General features: G+C 42.0%; 1 protein-coding gene across 2 annotated transcripts; it reads right to left on the bottom strand.

The window, feature by feature from the left end:
- Positions 1-3: 3 nt before the first annotated feature.
- MSH6 (mutS homolog 6) lies at positions 4-18355 on the bottom strand. Of its 2 annotated transcripts, XM_007190048.2 has the most exons (10): positions 17996-18354; positions 11022-11221; positions 8607-8776; positions 4799-7343; positions 2680-2945; positions 1508-1625; positions 1128-1217; positions 563-717; positions 284-483; positions 4-168 (listed from the first exon to the last, which is right to left on the bottom strand). In XM_007190048.2, the coding sequence occupies exons 1-10, from the start codon at positions 18250-18252 to the stop codon at positions 87-89; spliced, it is 4083 nt and encodes a 1360-aa protein (XP_007190110.2). In that variant the 5' UTR covers positions 18253-18354; the 3' UTR covers positions 4-86. The 2 variants fall into 2 exon arrangements, with proteins under 2 accessions (XP_007190110.2, XP_057414386.1); XM_057558403.1 differs by lacking the exon at positions 4-168 and having other exon boundaries at positions 306-470; positions 17996-18355.
- Positions 18356-18626: the final 271 nt, after the last annotated feature.

Consider the following 18626-nt stretch of genomic DNA (forward strand, 5'->3'; position numbering starts at 1 on the left):
TGGTCATTTTTAAAAAATAAAGTTTATTAGATCATAATGTTGTCTGAATTTACCACCTTTGTCAAAAGTGAACTTCCAAATGTAGTCTATAATTCCTCAATCAAAGTCAGCAACTTATGGACAGCTTCAGCATCTACAGTCGACCTTTCACTAGCCAGACAAACTTCCCTTAAAATAAATTAAAAAAAAAAAGTTTTAGTTTACATTTTTCACAGTGCATCATCCATCCCTTTACTGTTTTGGTAATCAACTACATGGTAAAATTATATCCAGTTATAATTACCGAAATAATCGCAGTGACTGAGTCATCTTCTCAAATTCTCTTGCTTTTCTATGTCCCTTTTGAATAACCTCCTCTGGAAGATTAGCAAGCCTTGCTGCATTAAAGCCATAGCTTTTAGGACAGGCTCCTTTAATGAATTTGTACAGGAAGGTAATAGTCTCCTGGCTGGGATCTTCACATTCATTTTCTACCATGCATGCCTAAAAAAGAAAAATAACATGCTGGCAATGGAAGTACCCATTCAAAAACATAACTTTTGAATAAACAACTTGTACATACCATGTGTCCTAGGCGCACTGCAACATTTTGAGAATAGTCTTCAACTAATGAATGGTAGTGAGTAGAAAACAATGTACGACACTTTATATTCTCAGCAAGTTCTTTAACAACTGCATTTGCTATTGCTGTCCCATCAAATGTTGCAGTACCTCTTCCTATGAAAATAAAATATACATGAACTATGTATTACACAATCTGCCATATTATATACGAAGAAGGACATGCCTCACAAAGGAATGGAAAAAAATGTACTAAAGATCACTTTAGTATATCCAAAAGCATTCTGTAAACAGGCCCTCTCTAGCTAAGTAGGTCTGCTTGGAGTTCAGGACTACTCGAGTACCACTGCGCTTCAGAAACTTCCTTTTAGTTCTCTTTAAATAGCCTCATTGTCCAATAAATATTCTCATTATCCCTGTAAAATTGCCACCTTAGGGCCAACTGTGGGGTCTATGGACAAAGGTGAGTGTATTCATAGTTTTTTTCTTTAAGAGATGTGTTCTTCAGACCATTTTCCAGAAAAATAATTCTTTGTACTAATGTTTTGGAAATTTTAATATCTTACCTAATTCATCCACAAGCACCAGAGAATGTGCTGTTGCATGTGTAAGTATACTGGCAGTTTCACTCAATTCAACAAAAAACGTACTTTCACCTAAAAAAAAATCACAAATAGGTGATCATTTTAAGAATCCTGTTGTAACAGTAGATTCATCTTTTAGGTTCATATCCTTTGAATCTATTATGAACTACCGTGGTACTAAGAGATAACTTCTAGTATGTTAAAAATTGCATAATGCTTTCAAATGTCTGAAAGCATTCTGCCTTGCGTAACACCGGAAAAAAATAAATAAAACATCCTATTTAAACGTAGATGTGTTTAACACCTAAAATATAGAAATGAACTGTCAAATAACAGAGCCTTAGGTAGGAAAAAAAACTCACCTGACATTATTCTGTCTGAGGCACCAAGTCTAGTAAACACTCTATCGATTGGTGTGAGCCTACACACTTCAGCTGGTACATAACAACCCATCTGGGCCATTACAACTAGTAGGCCAGCCTGTGAATGAGGGAGAAAAAGGTCTTTTATGACTGGTTTTATCGAGAACAGATAGAGATGTCTGTGTATATCCAGAAGACAGAGATAATAAGCCCTAATAAATATTTATTAACTAGGAGTAGTCAGGCACTCTAAAAAAAACCTTCACAAACCTAAGTAGGAAAAGTGAGGCTTAGGAAGGCATGAGGCTTAGGGCCTAACTGGCTTTACTTGAAACCTCAGCACCTATATGCTAACCTAGTACACTAGTGATTCTCAACCTAAAACTACTGATGCTTAGAACCAATTCCAGACCCAACAATCAGTTTCAGAGGATGAACACACCCCAACTCCCAGGTACTTTTTTGTTGTGCTCTCTAGATGATTTAAAAACGAAAAGGAGGTTGAAAACCACCTTACACTATTGCTCCTCTCTAGTTAGCAAATTTGTACAGAAATAATACAGTTGCAGTAGAGTTAGGGGGTCAGCAAACATTTTCTGTCAAGGGCCCAATGTCTGTTACACACTGTTTTTTTCTACAACCCTTTAAAATCTAAATCATATTTATTAGCTCAGTAGCTAGCTAACCCCTGGCAGAAGGTCAGAAAAATATATTTATTGTCTTCCCTAAAAGCAGTTCCCAACAGTTAACTAGAGGTCATGAATCACTTTCCTGTATGAACAAGTGCAATGGTTCCTGTATAAGGGTTCCTAGAAATGAACCTAATTTAAGAACAAACATAAAACGTTTGTATAATTTTCATTCATTATGAATACCTCTGCCTTCGCAGGAAATGGATTCAATCAAAGTCAGAGTTCATAAAAAAACTCATGGCCTGAAACCACCTTCACCTTCTTAATAATATACTTCCCTTAACATCAGGCAAATATTTGACCAATAAGAAGAATACAGGTCTTAGTTTCATGACTCAAGGAGTTTCCTTCCCTTTGCTTCCTAATAAGTCAATGACTGAATTCTATCATATGCTCCTTGGGAAACGGCGGCTTAAATATGTACTATATTCACTCTTTAAGTGTTACAAATAATTTGGTGTAACAAAACTTCAAGTTTACCTGTCTCATGAGCGTAGACTTGCCCCCCATATTCGGTCCAGTAACAAGCACACAGTAAGCTTTGCCATTTTCTTCCTCTTCCTCACAGCCTATTAGAATGTCATTTGGAATAAAGTCATCACCAAAAAAAGTCTTTGTAATGCAGGGGTGGCGTGATCCTTTAAGGTCTAGAAAGGGAGGAGTATCTTCTTCTGGCAACAGAATTACTGGACGACACATAGGACCATCACCCCCTCGACTGTAGTTAGCCAGGCACAATAAGACATCTGTTAAAGAAAGGTCAAAAGTGAAGCTTCATCATTTTTGAGGTTTCTTGATAAGCACAAAGGCCCAACTTCTACAAGAAGTCTTCCAGAAATGTTTTTTTAGTGGAGGTGGCATGCTCTTTAGACATGGCAGCTTTTTTTCTAAAAGTAAGCACTCTAGTGACATTGTTTTAACTGCACAAAAATAAGTCATCAGCCTAAATGTTTTACATGTCTTACAGCACTTGTACTGAAATGAGAAAACTTCCAATTTCAAGCCCAAGAAAATATCCCCTCAAAGTAGATTTTAAGTCCTCTAATATCTAGACCAGAGGTATGCCAAAGGAAAGCTAAAAGATACAACAGAGAGATGCTGTAGTGGTCTCTCCTTGATATAATCATGGAGCTAACACTTCTTAGAAGCAGAACATTCTGACAATAGGCACAATCTTAAGAGGAAAATATACTCACCAATTTTGAATACCTGAGCTGAGGGATGATTTTACATTACCTACCAAATTGTTTAAAACTGTATTGGCTTAAGGAATAAATGTGGCACACTCAAAAACCACGATAGATACACACTCAAAAATAGAACAGAACTGGGCCCGTGAGCCACAATTACTGAGCCTGCGCGTCTGGAGCCTGTGCTCCGCAACAAGAGAGGCCGCGATGGTGAGAGGCCCGCGCACCGCGATGAAGAGTGGTCCCCACTTGCCACAACTAGAGATAGCCCTCGCAGAGAAACGAAGACCCAACACAGTCATAAATAAATAAATAAATAAATAAAAGAACGCGAATTTCTTTTTAAAAAAAAAAGCAGTTACTTATGATTTCAGTGTACAATAGTTAACAGAGAAGTAGGATAAGACAAAATATGGCTATGAAGTAATTAAAAAAAAAAAAAAAATAGGGCTTCCCTGGTGGCGCAGTGGTTGAGAATCTGCCTGCTAATGCAGGGGACACGGGTTCGAGCCCTGGTCTGGGAAGATCCCACATGCCGCGGAGCAGCTGGGCCCGTGAGCCACAACTACTGAGCCTGCGCGTCTGGAGCCTGTGCCCCGCAACGGGAGGGGCCGCGATAGTGAAAGGCCCGCGCACCGCGATGAAGAGCGGTCCCCGCACCGCGATGAAGAGTGGCCCCCACTTGCCGTAACCAGAGAAAGCCCTCGCACGAACCGAAGACCCAACACAGCCAAAAATAAATAAATAAATAAATAAAGTAGCTATAAAATTAAAAAAAAAAAAAAAAAATAGAACAGGATGCCATTTTATTCTGGACAGTTGTGTTCAGACTAAAATAGTTTTGTTACAAATTTGGGTAAACTATGGTTGCTGCATTTTCACAACAGAAAAAAACCCAAAACTCTAAAACAAGCAAAGGCTCCAAATGACTTGGCCATGAAATTTAAAGAAAAAGGAAATTACTTATGAAGCTGAAAAGGTTACCAAGTTACAAATACGTAAATCAGGGCTCTTAGAAATCAACTGTAGAAAAGAAAGTGTGACAACTTGGGCTAAAAGAAAAAGGGAAGATTAAAATCTTTTGAAACGTTCATGTAAAGAGATTCACTGAAATACAAAAAAAAATGCAAGGGTGTATATATATATCTGTATATATTTATCAAAAAACTAAAACTGAGTGATAGGTCAAGGGATAGCTTTAAATTAGTGTGACAAAAAATAGCTTAAAAACAGCATTTATTGAATACTATAAATTCAATTGAAATTTGATCAAAATATATACCTGTCATTTGAGTTTAGGGATACGAGTCAATGAGGACTTTCCAATGGACTTTCCAATTTTAATATACAATTGGAACACAGGACATTACTAACCAAAGCTTTAGGAACAAGGCTCTTGAAAACCTTACCCAGCACTGCGATGCACTCCACAGCAGCCTGCCAGTCCTTGTAATTTTTATCAAAGTTATAGAACAGTCGCCGCATGCAGTCCTTTAATGATACATCTCTCCGTTCTTCAGCATTTATCAGATTAGCCAACTTTTTCTCAATTGTTTTGGTCCAGTATCGTTTACAGCCCTTCTTAGTAGATTTCAACTCATATTCTTCTGGCAAATTACGGGTGATGAAATTCTCGGGAATTTCCAACTGGTAACGATTCCTACCAATTCCCCAGTAGACTATGGTCCTACAGCCAATTCGACTACGCTGTTTCTCCAAGTATTCCAGGAGGCTCTGTTCATTTTCTCTTATGTCAGCAAGAGCCTGATCATAATCAGAGTCAAATCCTGCTTTGGGAGTAATCAGTCCAGTCTTTCGAGCCTTTTCATGGTCAAAGGCTGTATCCCATCGGTTTAGTTCTAAAGTCAAATCAGGAAAGCGGCCTTCAGGATTTTTTGTCTGCAGAGTAAGGACCTGCTTAAGGATTTTAGACTTAAAGTCATCAATGACTTCTTCCATAACCCCTATAATTTTACATAGTACTTTGAATCCTTCCAGAGCAGAAAGAAAATCAATAATCTTTTTTTTGCTGTATGTGGTTTCTTCATACATTATAGCCCTGCTATCTGGGTGGTTCTGGCTCTTCAGGGGAGAGCCAACATTATGAATTTTACTCAGTAGTCTCTCAAGGTCTGGAAGCTTCTTTAGAAGGTCTACAACCTCAGAGATTCTGTCAGGCACAACCATTAGGTCTTCTATGGCATCTAGACGATCACTGATAACATAAGGGTTACAGAGTGGGGCACAAAGCCATTGCTTTAGGAGCCGCTTACCGAAGGGAGTATGGCAAGTATCAATCTTCTCTAACAGGGTCCCTTCAGTAGAACCATTTGTTCCATTCAGAAAAATCTCCAAGTTGTTTAATGTCACAGCATCTAGCACCATTCGTTGATTGGCTTTAGCAAAGACAGCACCAGGTCTTGTAGCACGGACCGTGTCAGAATCCAAGGGAATATATTCTTCAAAATTAGCCATTGATAAAAGCTCCTGATCAATAAGGCATTTTTTGAGGTAGAAGACACAACCACCAAGAGCAGAGAGGGCCAATTCACTCTTCTCTCCCGGTGTCAACCCAACAGAATCAGACTCTGAGGTCATACCTTTAAGCACCTGGGGTAGCATCACCCCACTGTCCTCATTTAACTTGTCTGTAAAATATCCTTCTTCAAGGAGAGTTCTCAAAGTTTTGGCTGCATCCCAAAACTGGGAACCTGGTATCAGACCTTCCTGAAGAGAAGAGGATAATGAACTCTTGAGAATCATCTTAGTTTCCACTGAGAGATTTCCTTTCTCAAACAAGACTTGTACTGGAGGATAGTGTGCCACTAAAGTCCTAAACCTGGAACAATGGCGATCATCTGAAAACTGACCTATGAAGAACTTCCCTAGCGAGGTATCAACAAAACATACTCCATACACTCGAGCATGGCCAGAAGAATCATCTTCTTTTTCTTTAAGGCTAAGAAGGTACTTACTGTAGTTCTCTGAGGGGTCACCTTCCAGCACACTGTAGGTCTGTGTACCCTTGGTAATGACCCTACAGATCTCCCTCCTCACCACTCTATCATACTTAGATATATGTGCCATCTTTCGGCATCGTGCCTCCATCATTTCCGGGGTCTCGGTCTGTTCCACCCGTGCTACTTTATAGCCCTTCTGGACCAGGGAATCTGAATATCGGCCAAATGCAATTTCAGGGAAACCAGAATGGGCCCAGTTGCCTTTCATGAATACCAGCCCTAGTTCACTGACTCCAATAAGAGCATCCATGTGGTACAGCTCATAAAACTTCCCCACCTTATAAAATATGACAAGATCAAAGTTCTGAGACTTAATCTGCCACCACTTCCTCATCCCAGGAGTACAGGAATTAAGGAAATCCTCAGGCACATAGAGTGTGGATGCATCAAAATCAGGGTGATCAGGTTGCCTCCTGTGCGTATCTCTTCTCTTCTCCTCCTTAAGCCACTCTAAAGTTTCATGATACCAGATGGTGGGGCGACTACTGTCATCACATCCTCCACTAATGTGGGCTTGGGATTCAGAATTTTGAGGGGCAGAGAAAGCACTCAAAGTATTCTTGGTTTCTGATGAAATGCCAGTTGCTCGTTTGGTGGCTGAGGGCATTTCCTTCCTTGAACTTTTCCTTTTGAGGGAGCCATTTCCAGTTACCATTCTCTTCCTCTTTGGAGCAACTTTGACAGGGCTGTCCAGGCCTTCACTGTCACTATCCCCTACTCCACTGCTTATTTCATCACTGCTTCCTTCCTCCTTAGCATCTGGCTTAAATTCCACATCAGAGCCACCAATGTCACTCTCAGAGTCTGATATGACCCTTCGTTTTTTTATCTGGCGGCTACTTCGCCTAGATCCTTGCACCTTTGGCCTCACTTCCTCTTCACTCTCAATTTCATTTTCTTCTTCACTCTTATCTGATGCATAAGTGGCACCTGCCTGGAAGGCAAAGAAGAGTATTTTAAAACAAAGTAAAATTTGGAAAATGACAATATTGCTGTGGAATCTCTCAATATGCTGCAACTTCATCTATCAAGAGAAGAACCTACCTCCAGAAATAAATTATTTTCTTTCTCAAGGGATATCAATTTCAGTTTCACCTAACATTAAAACAAGTATCACAATACAGGATTAAGTGATTCTGTCATGAGAGTTCTATCCTATTCAATACTGATGAAGTCCTTAGGATGACCACACATCACAAATACCCATAGGTGATGTCCTCATTAACAGTCATAGCTGTGGAAAAAACTTTCAGTCTTCTTCTGTTATCTTTCTTTCAGGGTCACCTCTCCTCTTACATTTGGACATGTTATGAAGTTTACCATTTTATAAATTCTTTAGTATAAAAAAGCAGTAATCAACCTAGTTTTAGTCCTTGCTTTCCACAAACCAGCTGTATCTTCTTGGGCAAGGCACATTCACTTATTATCATGGGCCTCCCTCATACGTAAAGTAGTATGAGGCTAAATGATTTCTGTAGTTACCATCCAGGTCTAAACATCTGAGTAACATTATGATCTCTGGTCTCAACCTCAAAAATAAGGTTAGAAACTCTTCTTTCATTTCTCTTAAAATACTCATTATATTAACTTACTTATTGCCTATCTCATCTAGAATAGAATAAAACAAAATCAAGCTTAGTTATAGATTAATCTTTTTAAGCACATGGCATTAATTTACTGAATTAGAGAATAATGATGTTTGTTTTAAATATACCAATTATTTGTTCATTTCCTTAACAAGATTTAATTCACTCAAATAGTGACCATTAATATTTGAAACCAAGGTTGTATTTCAAGGTTACTCAACCTCTATTCTTACCAATCCAAAATACAACAAAAAGTATTAGAGCATAAAACTGGATAATTTCCACATCCTCATACAGAAGCTTATTACCAGACACCATGACCAATTTTATCACCATGTCCTTACTGTCCCTAGCTCTCTCTACTGGTTACCAAAATGGTACTGCCTTTTACAGCATGTGTCTTTCTAGCAGGCTTGAGAACTTAAGTAAAAAGGGGTGCTAGGCTGCTGAGATTCTAAATAATATAACATGACCTATAGTCCAGGAATGTATAGAAGTATGCATGTATGAGTACTAAATAGATATATGGAAAATACCACTCTAATATGCCCCTGACCCTTTTTCATCACTCTCCTAACAGAAGTAACAACCGCCTGTTAGCACTGTCCCACCTCCATCTCTTCTTCCTCCTCTGGTTCTGAGGGCTCATCACACACTGCCAATTCAAGCCTCTTAATCTTGTCTTTATTCAAGGCTTCATCTGCACGTTGCATTGCTCTGAGTATTTCAGGCTTTGAACTGTAGAAATGACCTCCTTTCTGGGCTTCCTTTGACTTTGAACCTAAAAAACATATATATATTTATAAATAGGAACTGTTGGCTGGATATTTGGCTCAATGTATAACACTTGCCCTAAGGAACAAGAGTGACAACAATCAAGTATAATTTTTAATCTCCCATTATTTTTGATTGATACAGATAGATCAATAAAGCCTACAAGGAAGGAATTTTCAGGGAGAAACTACCAGTGAAACTGAAATTACCTATTTTACCTCCTTTAAGCTGCCTTAACTGTTGGTCACCCAGGACCACTTAGTCTCTCTTCTATAATGACCTGGGACTGTGACCCTAAACACCTAGGCACACCTCTTCAGGTGAGGCATGAGATGTAAAGGGGGTTTGAGACCCTTTTTTAAAAAACATTACTTAAGGAAGGCAAAAACTACACTGTCACTTAAATGAAGCAATGATATTAAAAATAAGTTTGTTCCCAAGGCAGTTAGATAAGATGTTAAAAAAAAAAAAAAAAATCCTACATTTTGGGACAGTAACCCAGTTCAGACTTGTAATGTTAAATTTTTTCAAAACAGTTGCATCAAAATGTCTTGCTCTGCTTTAAAGTAAAACTTTTCCTTTATTCATTTCATTTCAAAGAGCTATAGTATTAAATGACATTTCCATCCACTGAGCAAAATTTCTATCCACAAGACCAATGATACAGAATTGTTTTAGTTCTTTTCCAAGAGGCATAACTAGGAATGTCTTTTCTCTTCTTCTACCTGAATATACCTATAGTTGGAAAACTAACCTGAACTTGTCTAACAGATCCAAACATTATATTACACCCTTCTTTCTATATACTAAAACTGATGGGACATCCTAAATTTCCATGGAATTAGCAATGTTCATAAGCTGACTAAAACAAAGCTGCAATTTCTCAATTCCCTAAAGAGCTGCACCAAAACTACAAACTGCAACAATCAAAATCATTAAGAGTAGCTCTGAACTTTTCCCAGAGTACCTGCTGCAGCTGTACTTACCCCCCCACCTATCTGGTGTCATCGTCATTCCCCAAAACCTCTGATGCAAACTACAGCTCTAAGACCATGCCCCCCAAAGGCCTACTTTTTTTCATGCATGCCTCTTTGCTGATTTATTCACATACATGTATTGCAACAATCTGGATATTTAAAGGGCAGAGAGCAGTATGCACACAGGTGGTTGGTTTTATAAAATAATTACAACATAAATGTAAACTTTTTTGATCTCTTTTTAAAGTCCTTTTTTGCCAAAGCTTTGTTTATAGAATCTCAAAATTAGTCCTGGAAAAAGACCTCATTTATCATCTGGTCCAACTCTCTCTCTCATTTTATATATATGCAAACAGAATCAGAAAATAAGATTACACAGCAAATTAGTGGAGAAGACTGAACCAAATTCCCTTATTTTCTTTCCATCCTGCATGTCAGATTTCTGTGTGGACTTAACTCTTCAGTGTGCCGTCCCTGCCCTGCAGGATGAGGAGCACTATGACCAAAAGGCATGATTCCCAGAGGTTTCTGGGAAACTGAACATTGTTCTGATTCCAAAACACTGAGTTCAACAATGTCCTAGCCAGGAGAATCTGAAGATAGTGGAGAAAAACCTGTACATGCTGGAGTGTTCAGGCACTGCATCCTGCAGTCATACTGTACATGCACTGTACAATCCAAGAGACTGATAGGGTGCACCCAGCCCAAGTGAAGCTATAAATGCAGAACTGCTGATGTCTGTGATAAATAAGGCTGGGCCGGGGAAGAGAAAGTTAAGGTTCCAGAAGTCTGATTTCTGATGTGAAACTCAATGCAGATGTGCTCATAAGGTGAGGATTTTGAAGGCCAGGTAGCATGCATCTCCATCTGTCCTAAAGAATGTCACTGATCTATATTCTATGCATCTTGGCTGCATTTTCTTTTGGAACCTTTAAGATGGGAACACTTTAATTTACTCTTTTCATGTCTGAGTTTGGCATTTTGGTCCAAATCACGAGATCCAATCATGAAATCATTTTTCCTTTAATGATATGATATTGCTATAAGTCACTCAGGACGGAAATAAAAATTCCACTCCGCACAACAAACTGGCTTAAGACCAGCTGCATCTTATCCTTTTCCCATGCTAGAAGCTTTCACCACACCACTCCTGCAATTTATTCGAGTAAAATATGCTTAATTCCACTGTATGGGAGACACTAACACTCAGACTCATGTGTGCGTGCATGCTCTCTCTCTCACAAACATACACAATCTGCAGAGTGAATCTTTTACCTGTATATGGCTTTAATAGCCTTCTGCTAACCCAGCCCCTTGTTGGGCTGTCATCAAAAAACTGTACATGAACTCGGGCAGACTTTCCTTTCTCACGGATGAATGTTCCATCAAAAGGGTGGTTGTAAACCAGGCAAGGCCACCAAGGGTAACCCTCCATCTTGGCCCAAACCAAATCACCTGGTGAGAAGTCACAAGAACTGTTGCCAAAAGGAAATACATAATTTGGTTAATATTTTGTTAAGCTGCATTAAAGGCAATTACCTACAAATAAGCAATTTTAAGGAAGGTATCTTTAAGACTCTTTTGAAATTTTCTGGCATTAATATTCAGGAACAATTTCTAGAATTAATGATTTTTTAAAAACATATTTTCAAGTTATTTTTAAAAACATAAGCAAATATCACAATGTTTATTAAGACAAACACAAATATAATGGTATTAAGGTTAGAGACTATCTCAGAATTATTCAAGGTTTAAAAACTGTGGCAGAATTCTGCTGGACTACTGATAGCAGGAAAAAGACATAAATTCACTGTACTTGTGATCCAAATTATAATCAGTAACACCTGTACTACAAATATGGTATACATCAGGAACAGGATCTGACCCAAAGTATTAATACCAAACATACCGACTGTATAAATTTGCTACTTATATTCAATATTATTGACTTTGCTCCAATGTATTCCAAATACTCCAAAAGCTACCTATAGCACACTACCCCCCCACCCTAAAAATCTAGCTTTATGGAAAAACTTAAGTCAAGAGATAAGTGCCTAATGTACCCAAAATAGTTGAGTACATAATGCCTACAGAATCAACAGGAGCTTCAATCTTCACAAAAGCTGATTTAGCCCTAAAGGTTTCCTGAGGAAGGGAGAGGAGGGGAAAGGAGAGGGAGAAGGGTAGCAGTGTCCAGTAACAGACTACAAGAGTCCCTCAGTGATGGAGAGGGCACAACAACTGATAAACCCTGCTCAAGTACTATATACCAAGATTTTCTAAGCCCGCTTACAGGTTTTCGCTGAATAACTACAAATGTAAAATAAGTACATTACAAACAATATTTTAGACATTTTTGAACCATCAATTGAGGCCACCTTATAAAATCAGGCCCAATCATAAAATTAAAGTATTTCTTTCTTCAAAAAATGTGAATATGGAAATCCCTATGCTGGACAGTTAGAAAAGAAACCAGAACAGGAGCATGGCTTCAGCTGGTGCTTATATCAAGGGCCTTTAAGGTACATTCTTCTTTCAACTTAGAAATGTATAGCAACCTGCACAACTTTATAATTATTGCTGTCAAACACAAGGCTCATCTTCAAACAGGGAGCTGTGTCTGCACCATTCAGACTTCTTAAGTGCTTCATCCTTCCTAACATATCCATTAATTAACAGGAGACAAAGACCCTTATCTTTCTGTGGAACTGTCAAGCAGGCTTTCCCTTAACTTAGGCAGGTAGCCACTTAACCACAAAGTCTATCACACACTGGTATCAGAAAACCACAAGCTGGGACTTCCCTGGTGGCGCAGTGGTTTAAGAATCCGCCTGCCAATGCACGGGACACGGGTTCAAGCCCTGGTCCAGGAAGATCCCACATGCGGCGGAGCAATTAAGCACGTGCACCACAACTACTGAGCCGCGCACCTAGAGCCCATGCTCCGCAACAAGAGAAGCCACCGCAACGAAAAGCCCGTGCACTGCAACGAAAAGTAGCCTCCACTCTCTGGAACTAGAGAAAGCCCGCGTGCAGCAACAAAGACCCAACGCAGCCAAAAATAAATAAAGTTATTAAAAATAAATTTAAAAAATAAAATGATAATATATCTCAAATGTTTGATATTCTTGGGATTTTAAAGACAGTTTTAAAAAGGTAAGAGGAAAAGGTGACAGCTCAGAAAAACAAGTGTAAAAGCCTTCATACAACTAAAAATAAGAAATGACTTAAGCTAAATATACAGTGAACAGATCTTTAAGCTTTTGCTTTAAAAATCACATTATTTGGGGCTTCCCTGGTGGCGCAGTGGTTGAGAATCTGCCTGCCAATGCAGGGGACACGGGTTTGAGCCCTGGTCTGGGAAGATCCCACATGCTGCGGAGCAACTAGGCCCGTGAGCCACAATTACTGAGCCTGCGCATCTGGAGCCTGTGCTCCGCAACAAGAGAGGCTGCGATAGTGAGAGGCCCACGCACCGTGATGAAGAGTGGCCCCCACTTGCCGCAACTAGAGAAAGCCCTCGCACAGAAACGAAGACCTAACACAGCCATGAATAAATAAATAAGTAATTTTTTTAAAAATCACATTATTTTTGCTCCCTCTTCAGCCCATTACCTTGGTGTCGATTACTAGTTGTGCCCCAAATTTGTAAGCAAAATTTTTGGCTATCTACTTTTTAAAAAAGAATCAGTAGATACCAATGTACTGCTAGAATTTGCTCCTATAAACAATAAAAGATAGACTGGGTATGTCTAACAAAAACTTGTGTATGTAAATACAAGTTTCACAAATGTGAAACATGCTCTCAAGCCAACTTTAGAAATCAAACTATCAGTGTTTGTATCTACCTCTTAAGGTGGACTATAAGAGCAGAATTCCCCTACCCTCAAACAGCTAAGGAGAAAAGACAAGTAATCAGAGCAATTAATAACAAAGGCTCCCATCACACCTGCCCATCTACCTGTACCTCTGCCCACATACCTGGCTTTCTTTCCTTCAGCTTGCATAACTATGGCACCCATCACTTACGCATTAGGTCTACGGTGACCATAGAAATTATCATCCAAACTGGCCTCTAAAACTATTTCCTAAATAATAAATTATCATCCAAACTGGCCTCTGAAACTGCTTCCTAAATATTATTAGAAAGGAAGTCTACATAAAAAACTAAAAGAAACCAGGGTTCTTCGGAGAGCAGCTTAAGAAGCAGGGACATTGACCACCGTCATCAGAATGAAAAGATGTTTTCAAAAGTTCTGAGGGCAGGGACTTCCCTGGTGGCGCAGTGGTTAACAGTCCGCCTGCCGATGCAGGGGACACGGGTTCGAGCCCTGGTCTGGGAGGATCCCACATGCCGCGGAGCAACTAAGCCCATGCGCCACATCTACTGAGCCTGTGCTCTAGAGCCTGCGAGCCACAACTACTGAGCCCGTGCGCCACAACTACTGAAGCCCACCAGCCTAGAGCCCGTGCTCTGCAACAAGAGAAGCCACCGCAATAAGAAGCCCGCGCACCGCAACGAAGAGTAGCCCCTGCTCGCCGCAACTAGAGAAAGCCCGCGTGCAGCAACGAAGACCCAACACAGCCAAAAATAAAAAATAAAGTTCTGAGGGCAATGTTAAAAAGTCATAAAAGCCAGCTTAAAAGAGGCTCCCATTGACCAAATTATAAGTTCAGCATCTTTTTAAATACCAGTTTTAGTTATATCGATTAAATCAAATTAGGCCTGTGAAACTGAGTCCACAATGATACTTTTTTAAAAGCTTGAATACTTTTCTTACAATAATATTATATTAAGTGTGATATTATTTGGAAAATATATTACTATAAATAGATTTAATTGTATGAAAATTCTCAGGAAAGGCACCTACAACTAGGGCAGATAGTTACCTTTTACTAAAGGCTCTTAGGGAAAAAAAAAACTTGTCAATGTCTGACACACCACTCCTATAAATGAGTACATGGCATACACTTAAAATTTTTTACTGCCCTCATTTCTCATAATCAACAGATAATTATCACTGAAACGAGACTGTGAAAAATAAACTAGCTAAGACTTGCTTAAAAAACCCAGATTTAGTTGTCAGAAGCCCTGCTCACAGCTCTTTCAATTATGGTCTTAATAAACTACAGAAGAAATAAAGTATTGAGAAGCAGGCCTAGAGTGCATAAACATACATCCTGTAGCCATTTATTGAAACTGATGTCACCTCGACTCCTTCCTTTCTCTCATCAACACAAGTGGAAAAATACTTTTGCATCACACCTGACTGACAAAGTAACTAAGGGGAAAAAAAGAGAAAAAAACAGGCAAAACACTTTAACACTGGAGCACAAGAGAAAAACTAAATGACAAATGACCATTAAAAGATGCTCAACTTCTTTTAAAGAGTTCAACGACCCTCAGAAAAAGTCCAAATGTCTTTGTAGCCCATCAGCCTGTTGGTGACTGGATCTCTGCATACCTAAGGCTCCTGCCTCCTCTTCATTCTCAATTTGCAGGACCTTCCTCTTCCTGCACCAGCTTCTAAAACTCCCTCACCTCCACAGTAGCCTGGCTAACTTCTTGTCCTCCTGTCTCAGCCTAGAGAGCTGAAAGCCTACCCGGACCCACACATACCCCATTCTCCCCCCAAAGCACACGGAGCTCACCGACTCTGCTCCTGCTCTAGAATTGCCTTTTTGCTTGTCCCGTTCACTGTTATATCCAGGATCTACAGTGCCCAATACTGTGCCTGCCAGAGTAGATACGTTAACATTTGTTGAATGAAAGCCAAATCTATGTATAAAAAAATAAAATTCAAAAATTAAGAAAAAAAGAAAGCCAAATCTATATACTGAATGGAGAGTTTCTTTAGAAGCCTAGTATCAAATGCCCATCTTTCCTGAATACTTTGGAAGTAGTCCCCATAGTAGGTGGTCAAGTGTAAACAATGTTATGCTTTTACAAGTCTCCTAAATTCAGACCTCAAAAAAACAGAGCATATGCTATTCAACACATAAAGCACAACCATACAATAAATACTTCCATCCGTTTAGAATGGATGCAGGAAGAATCAAATTCATGTTTAAGTAAACATTATTAACACATTGTGCATCTCTCACCATGAAAAATAGTCTGTTACAGAGGATGCACATGTAGGGAAGGAAAAATATTTTCCCCTTTACCCTTCTGAGTTCTTGGCTAAGAGCCCCTGTAATAAAGGATTAACAAGAAAAAGACAGACAAAAGTTTATTAACATGTATACCTCCCCATAAACGTGGGAGATACTAAGAAAAACTTAGTAACTCCTGGAAATGGCCCGAGTCACCATCTTAAAACATCATCTGCAGCTTTATAAAGACAAAAGAAAGATGGGGTGGCGGGGACAGATAAGGGAGGTTACCAGGAAAAGAACAAAACACAAGGGTATGGTTGTTATGCAGATTTCAGTCAGTGCCTTCTCCATTTAATAAGTTTCTGGTGATTTAGAGTCACTCTTCTGTTCCTAGTACAGAGAGGGAGACATCCTTACAAATGGAGATTTCCTTTTTAAATGTAAATTTCCCTTACAGAAGGGTAACTTCTATAGCTCTCAGAGCTTCTCCAGTGTCCCCCAGTTTCTGTGTCCCCCGTTTCTCAAAAATTATCAGTTCAAAATAGCCTCTATGCCAGAGGCACATTCTGGGGTGGCATATCCTGCTACTCTTCACACAACTACATAAACTGCTTGAGAGGGTTGCTTAAAGGAGAATAACACTGTAATTCCACGTAGACTTTGAAAAATCTGTAGAGCACCTAAAACGCAGGACATTGTAAATCAACTACTCAAGTTTCTGATCTTGAATGCGTTCTTTATTTTTCTGTACCACTATTTCTTCATCCTTTCAAATGGCTACCATTACACACAATGCCTAATACAATACCTGGGATACAGTAAATGCGAGCTTTTCAAAATGTCGCCCGCTGCTGCAACAAAGGCCAGCCAAGCCCTGGAACAGCACTGAACTGCCGAGAAGGCGAGGAAGACACCTCTGGGCAGGCTTCCCCATAATCGCGTCCATACGTCCCCGCCCAGAGTCAGATCAAGGCCTTTGGAGGCTCACTCTCAATTCCGGAAAAATTACACAGCCCCAACCTCCCCTGAAATCGCCAACAAAAGATGCACTATATCAGGGAGTTCCCTGGTGGTCTAGTGGTTAGGATTCCTGGCTGTCACTGCTGGGGCCAGGGTTCAATCCCTGGTCGGGGACTGAGATCCCAAAAGCCTGGCGGAGAGGGGGCGGCCAAAAAACAAAAAAGGAAAAGATGCACTGTTCCTTAAACTAACATTATTTTCAACTGGCACAATACTTCCAGGTGTCAAAATTAACACTGTTCCTAAACTTTCATCTGTTTGGGGGCATATGCTGTCTACCTACAGGATGAGCCAGCGGGATCCCTGCACTTGCTGCTCCCCCGCCCCTGCAATCCTTACTATCACCAATCAGGCCCCTCCGTCTACGAGTGGACACACCCCTCGCGCTCTAAACTCGTCGTCCACCCCCCAACCCCCATACCCAGGCCGAGGGCCCGCCCACCCACCCCGCCAGAGGCTTCGAGTCCGAGGCTCTCACCCAAACATCGAGCGTATTCCTCCAACGACTACTGGACCGGTAATTCACCGTCCCAGCTGTGAAGGAGAAACGTCCCCCGGGAATCCCACTCGCAGCACGCCGCGCCCCACAACCTGCAGGTGGCCGGCGGTCACCCCCCCCCAGCGGGCATTCCTCCTTCCCGCCACCCCTCCCCCGCCCCGGGCAGGCACCACCCCCTCCCTCGCCCTGGGGGCGCACCCCACGCCGAGCAGGCAAGCTCTTTTCTCTTCCCGCCGCACCCTCAGTTCTCCCGATTCTCATTTCTCCTCCCTGCCCCGAGCACCTTCCACTCCTCCTCCCCCACCTGACGGGCCGCGTGTCCTCCTCTACCTCCGAACTAAGCGCGTCCTCCCTTCCCCTCCAACCCTTCGTACACAGCCGATTTCCTCCTACCCTGTTTACAAGCTACACCCCCAAGGCTCCCTGCGCTCTTTCAAGCCAAATATGCAACCCCACCTCCTCCGAGCCCAGGCGCTGGCCGAGCACCCCAGCCCCCCAACACCGAGGCGAGCCTCCCTTCCCTGGGCTCCCTGCGCCTCCCCCCACTGCACCACCTCCTCCGAGCCCAGGGCCTGGCCGCGCACCCCCCAGGCCCCTAAGGCGACCTCCCTGCGCCCCGACACCCCGCTACCTGGCGGGGACCGCAGGGGCTGCCGACTTCCGCAGCCCTCCGTTGAGGTTCCTCGCCTCGGCCCGCGAAGTGGAGCCCGCCAGGGGCCCCGGCCCAGGCCCGGCCTCGCTCCAGGCCGCATCCTCGCCTGGGGAAGGGGAGGCCCCGGTGGCAGCGGCGGCGGCGCTTTCACTTGAGGCCCCGACCGGGCCTTTGCTGTCATTATTCAGGGCTGGAGACTTGGGGAAGAAGCTGTACAGCGTGCTCTGTCGCGACATGGCCACGGTCGCCGAGGCCCAACCGCTCTGTCGGACCGAGCCACTAGAGGCACAGCAAGTACCGCGCGGGGCCTGCTGGCGGGAAATCGGGGGGGAGGCGCGCTCTGCCGGAGGAACACTGGCCCCATCGGCCAATCGGCAGGCCGTTTGCGGGCGGAGTCCCGGGCGGCGCGCGTCCGGCCCCGCCCCCTCGGGCGCCAGGAGACGTGGGGAGGGGAGGGGCCAGCACGCTGCGCGGGGTAGCTTTCCGTGGCGCCTCCAGCTTCTCCCGCCGCGGCAGGAATGGCCCCGGGCTGGTTAGGACTGGAACACCTCGGCCCGAGCGAAGCTGGGCGCTCCTACGGGGCTGGCCCCCTCGGAAAGGTGTTCCTCTT

This window comes from Balaenoptera acutorostrata, chromosome 12 (genome assembly GCF_949987535.1).
Source record: "Balaenoptera acutorostrata chromosome 12, mBalAcu1.1, whole genome shotgun sequence".
Classification (NCBI taxonomy): Eukaryota; Metazoa; Chordata; class Mammalia; order Artiodactyla; family Balaenopteridae; genus Balaenoptera; species Balaenoptera acutorostrata.

What these genes read in the sequence shown, in the direction of transcription:
- MSH6 (XM_007190048.2), bottom strand. Translation starts at nt 18,252, where the DNA reads ATGTCGCGACAGAGCACGCTGTACAGCTTCTTCCCCAAGTCTCCAGCC. An exon ending in AGGAGGAAGAAGAGATGGAG is followed by an intron (nt 7,344 to 8,606) that starts GTGGGACAGTGC and finishes TTTGCCTTCCAG; the next exon opens with GCAGGTGCCACTTATGCATC. An exon ending in AGTCTACGCTCATGAGACAG is followed by an intron (nt 1,626 to 2,679) that starts GTAAACTTGAAG and finishes CCTCATTCACAG; the next exon opens with GCTGGCCTACTAGTTGTAAT.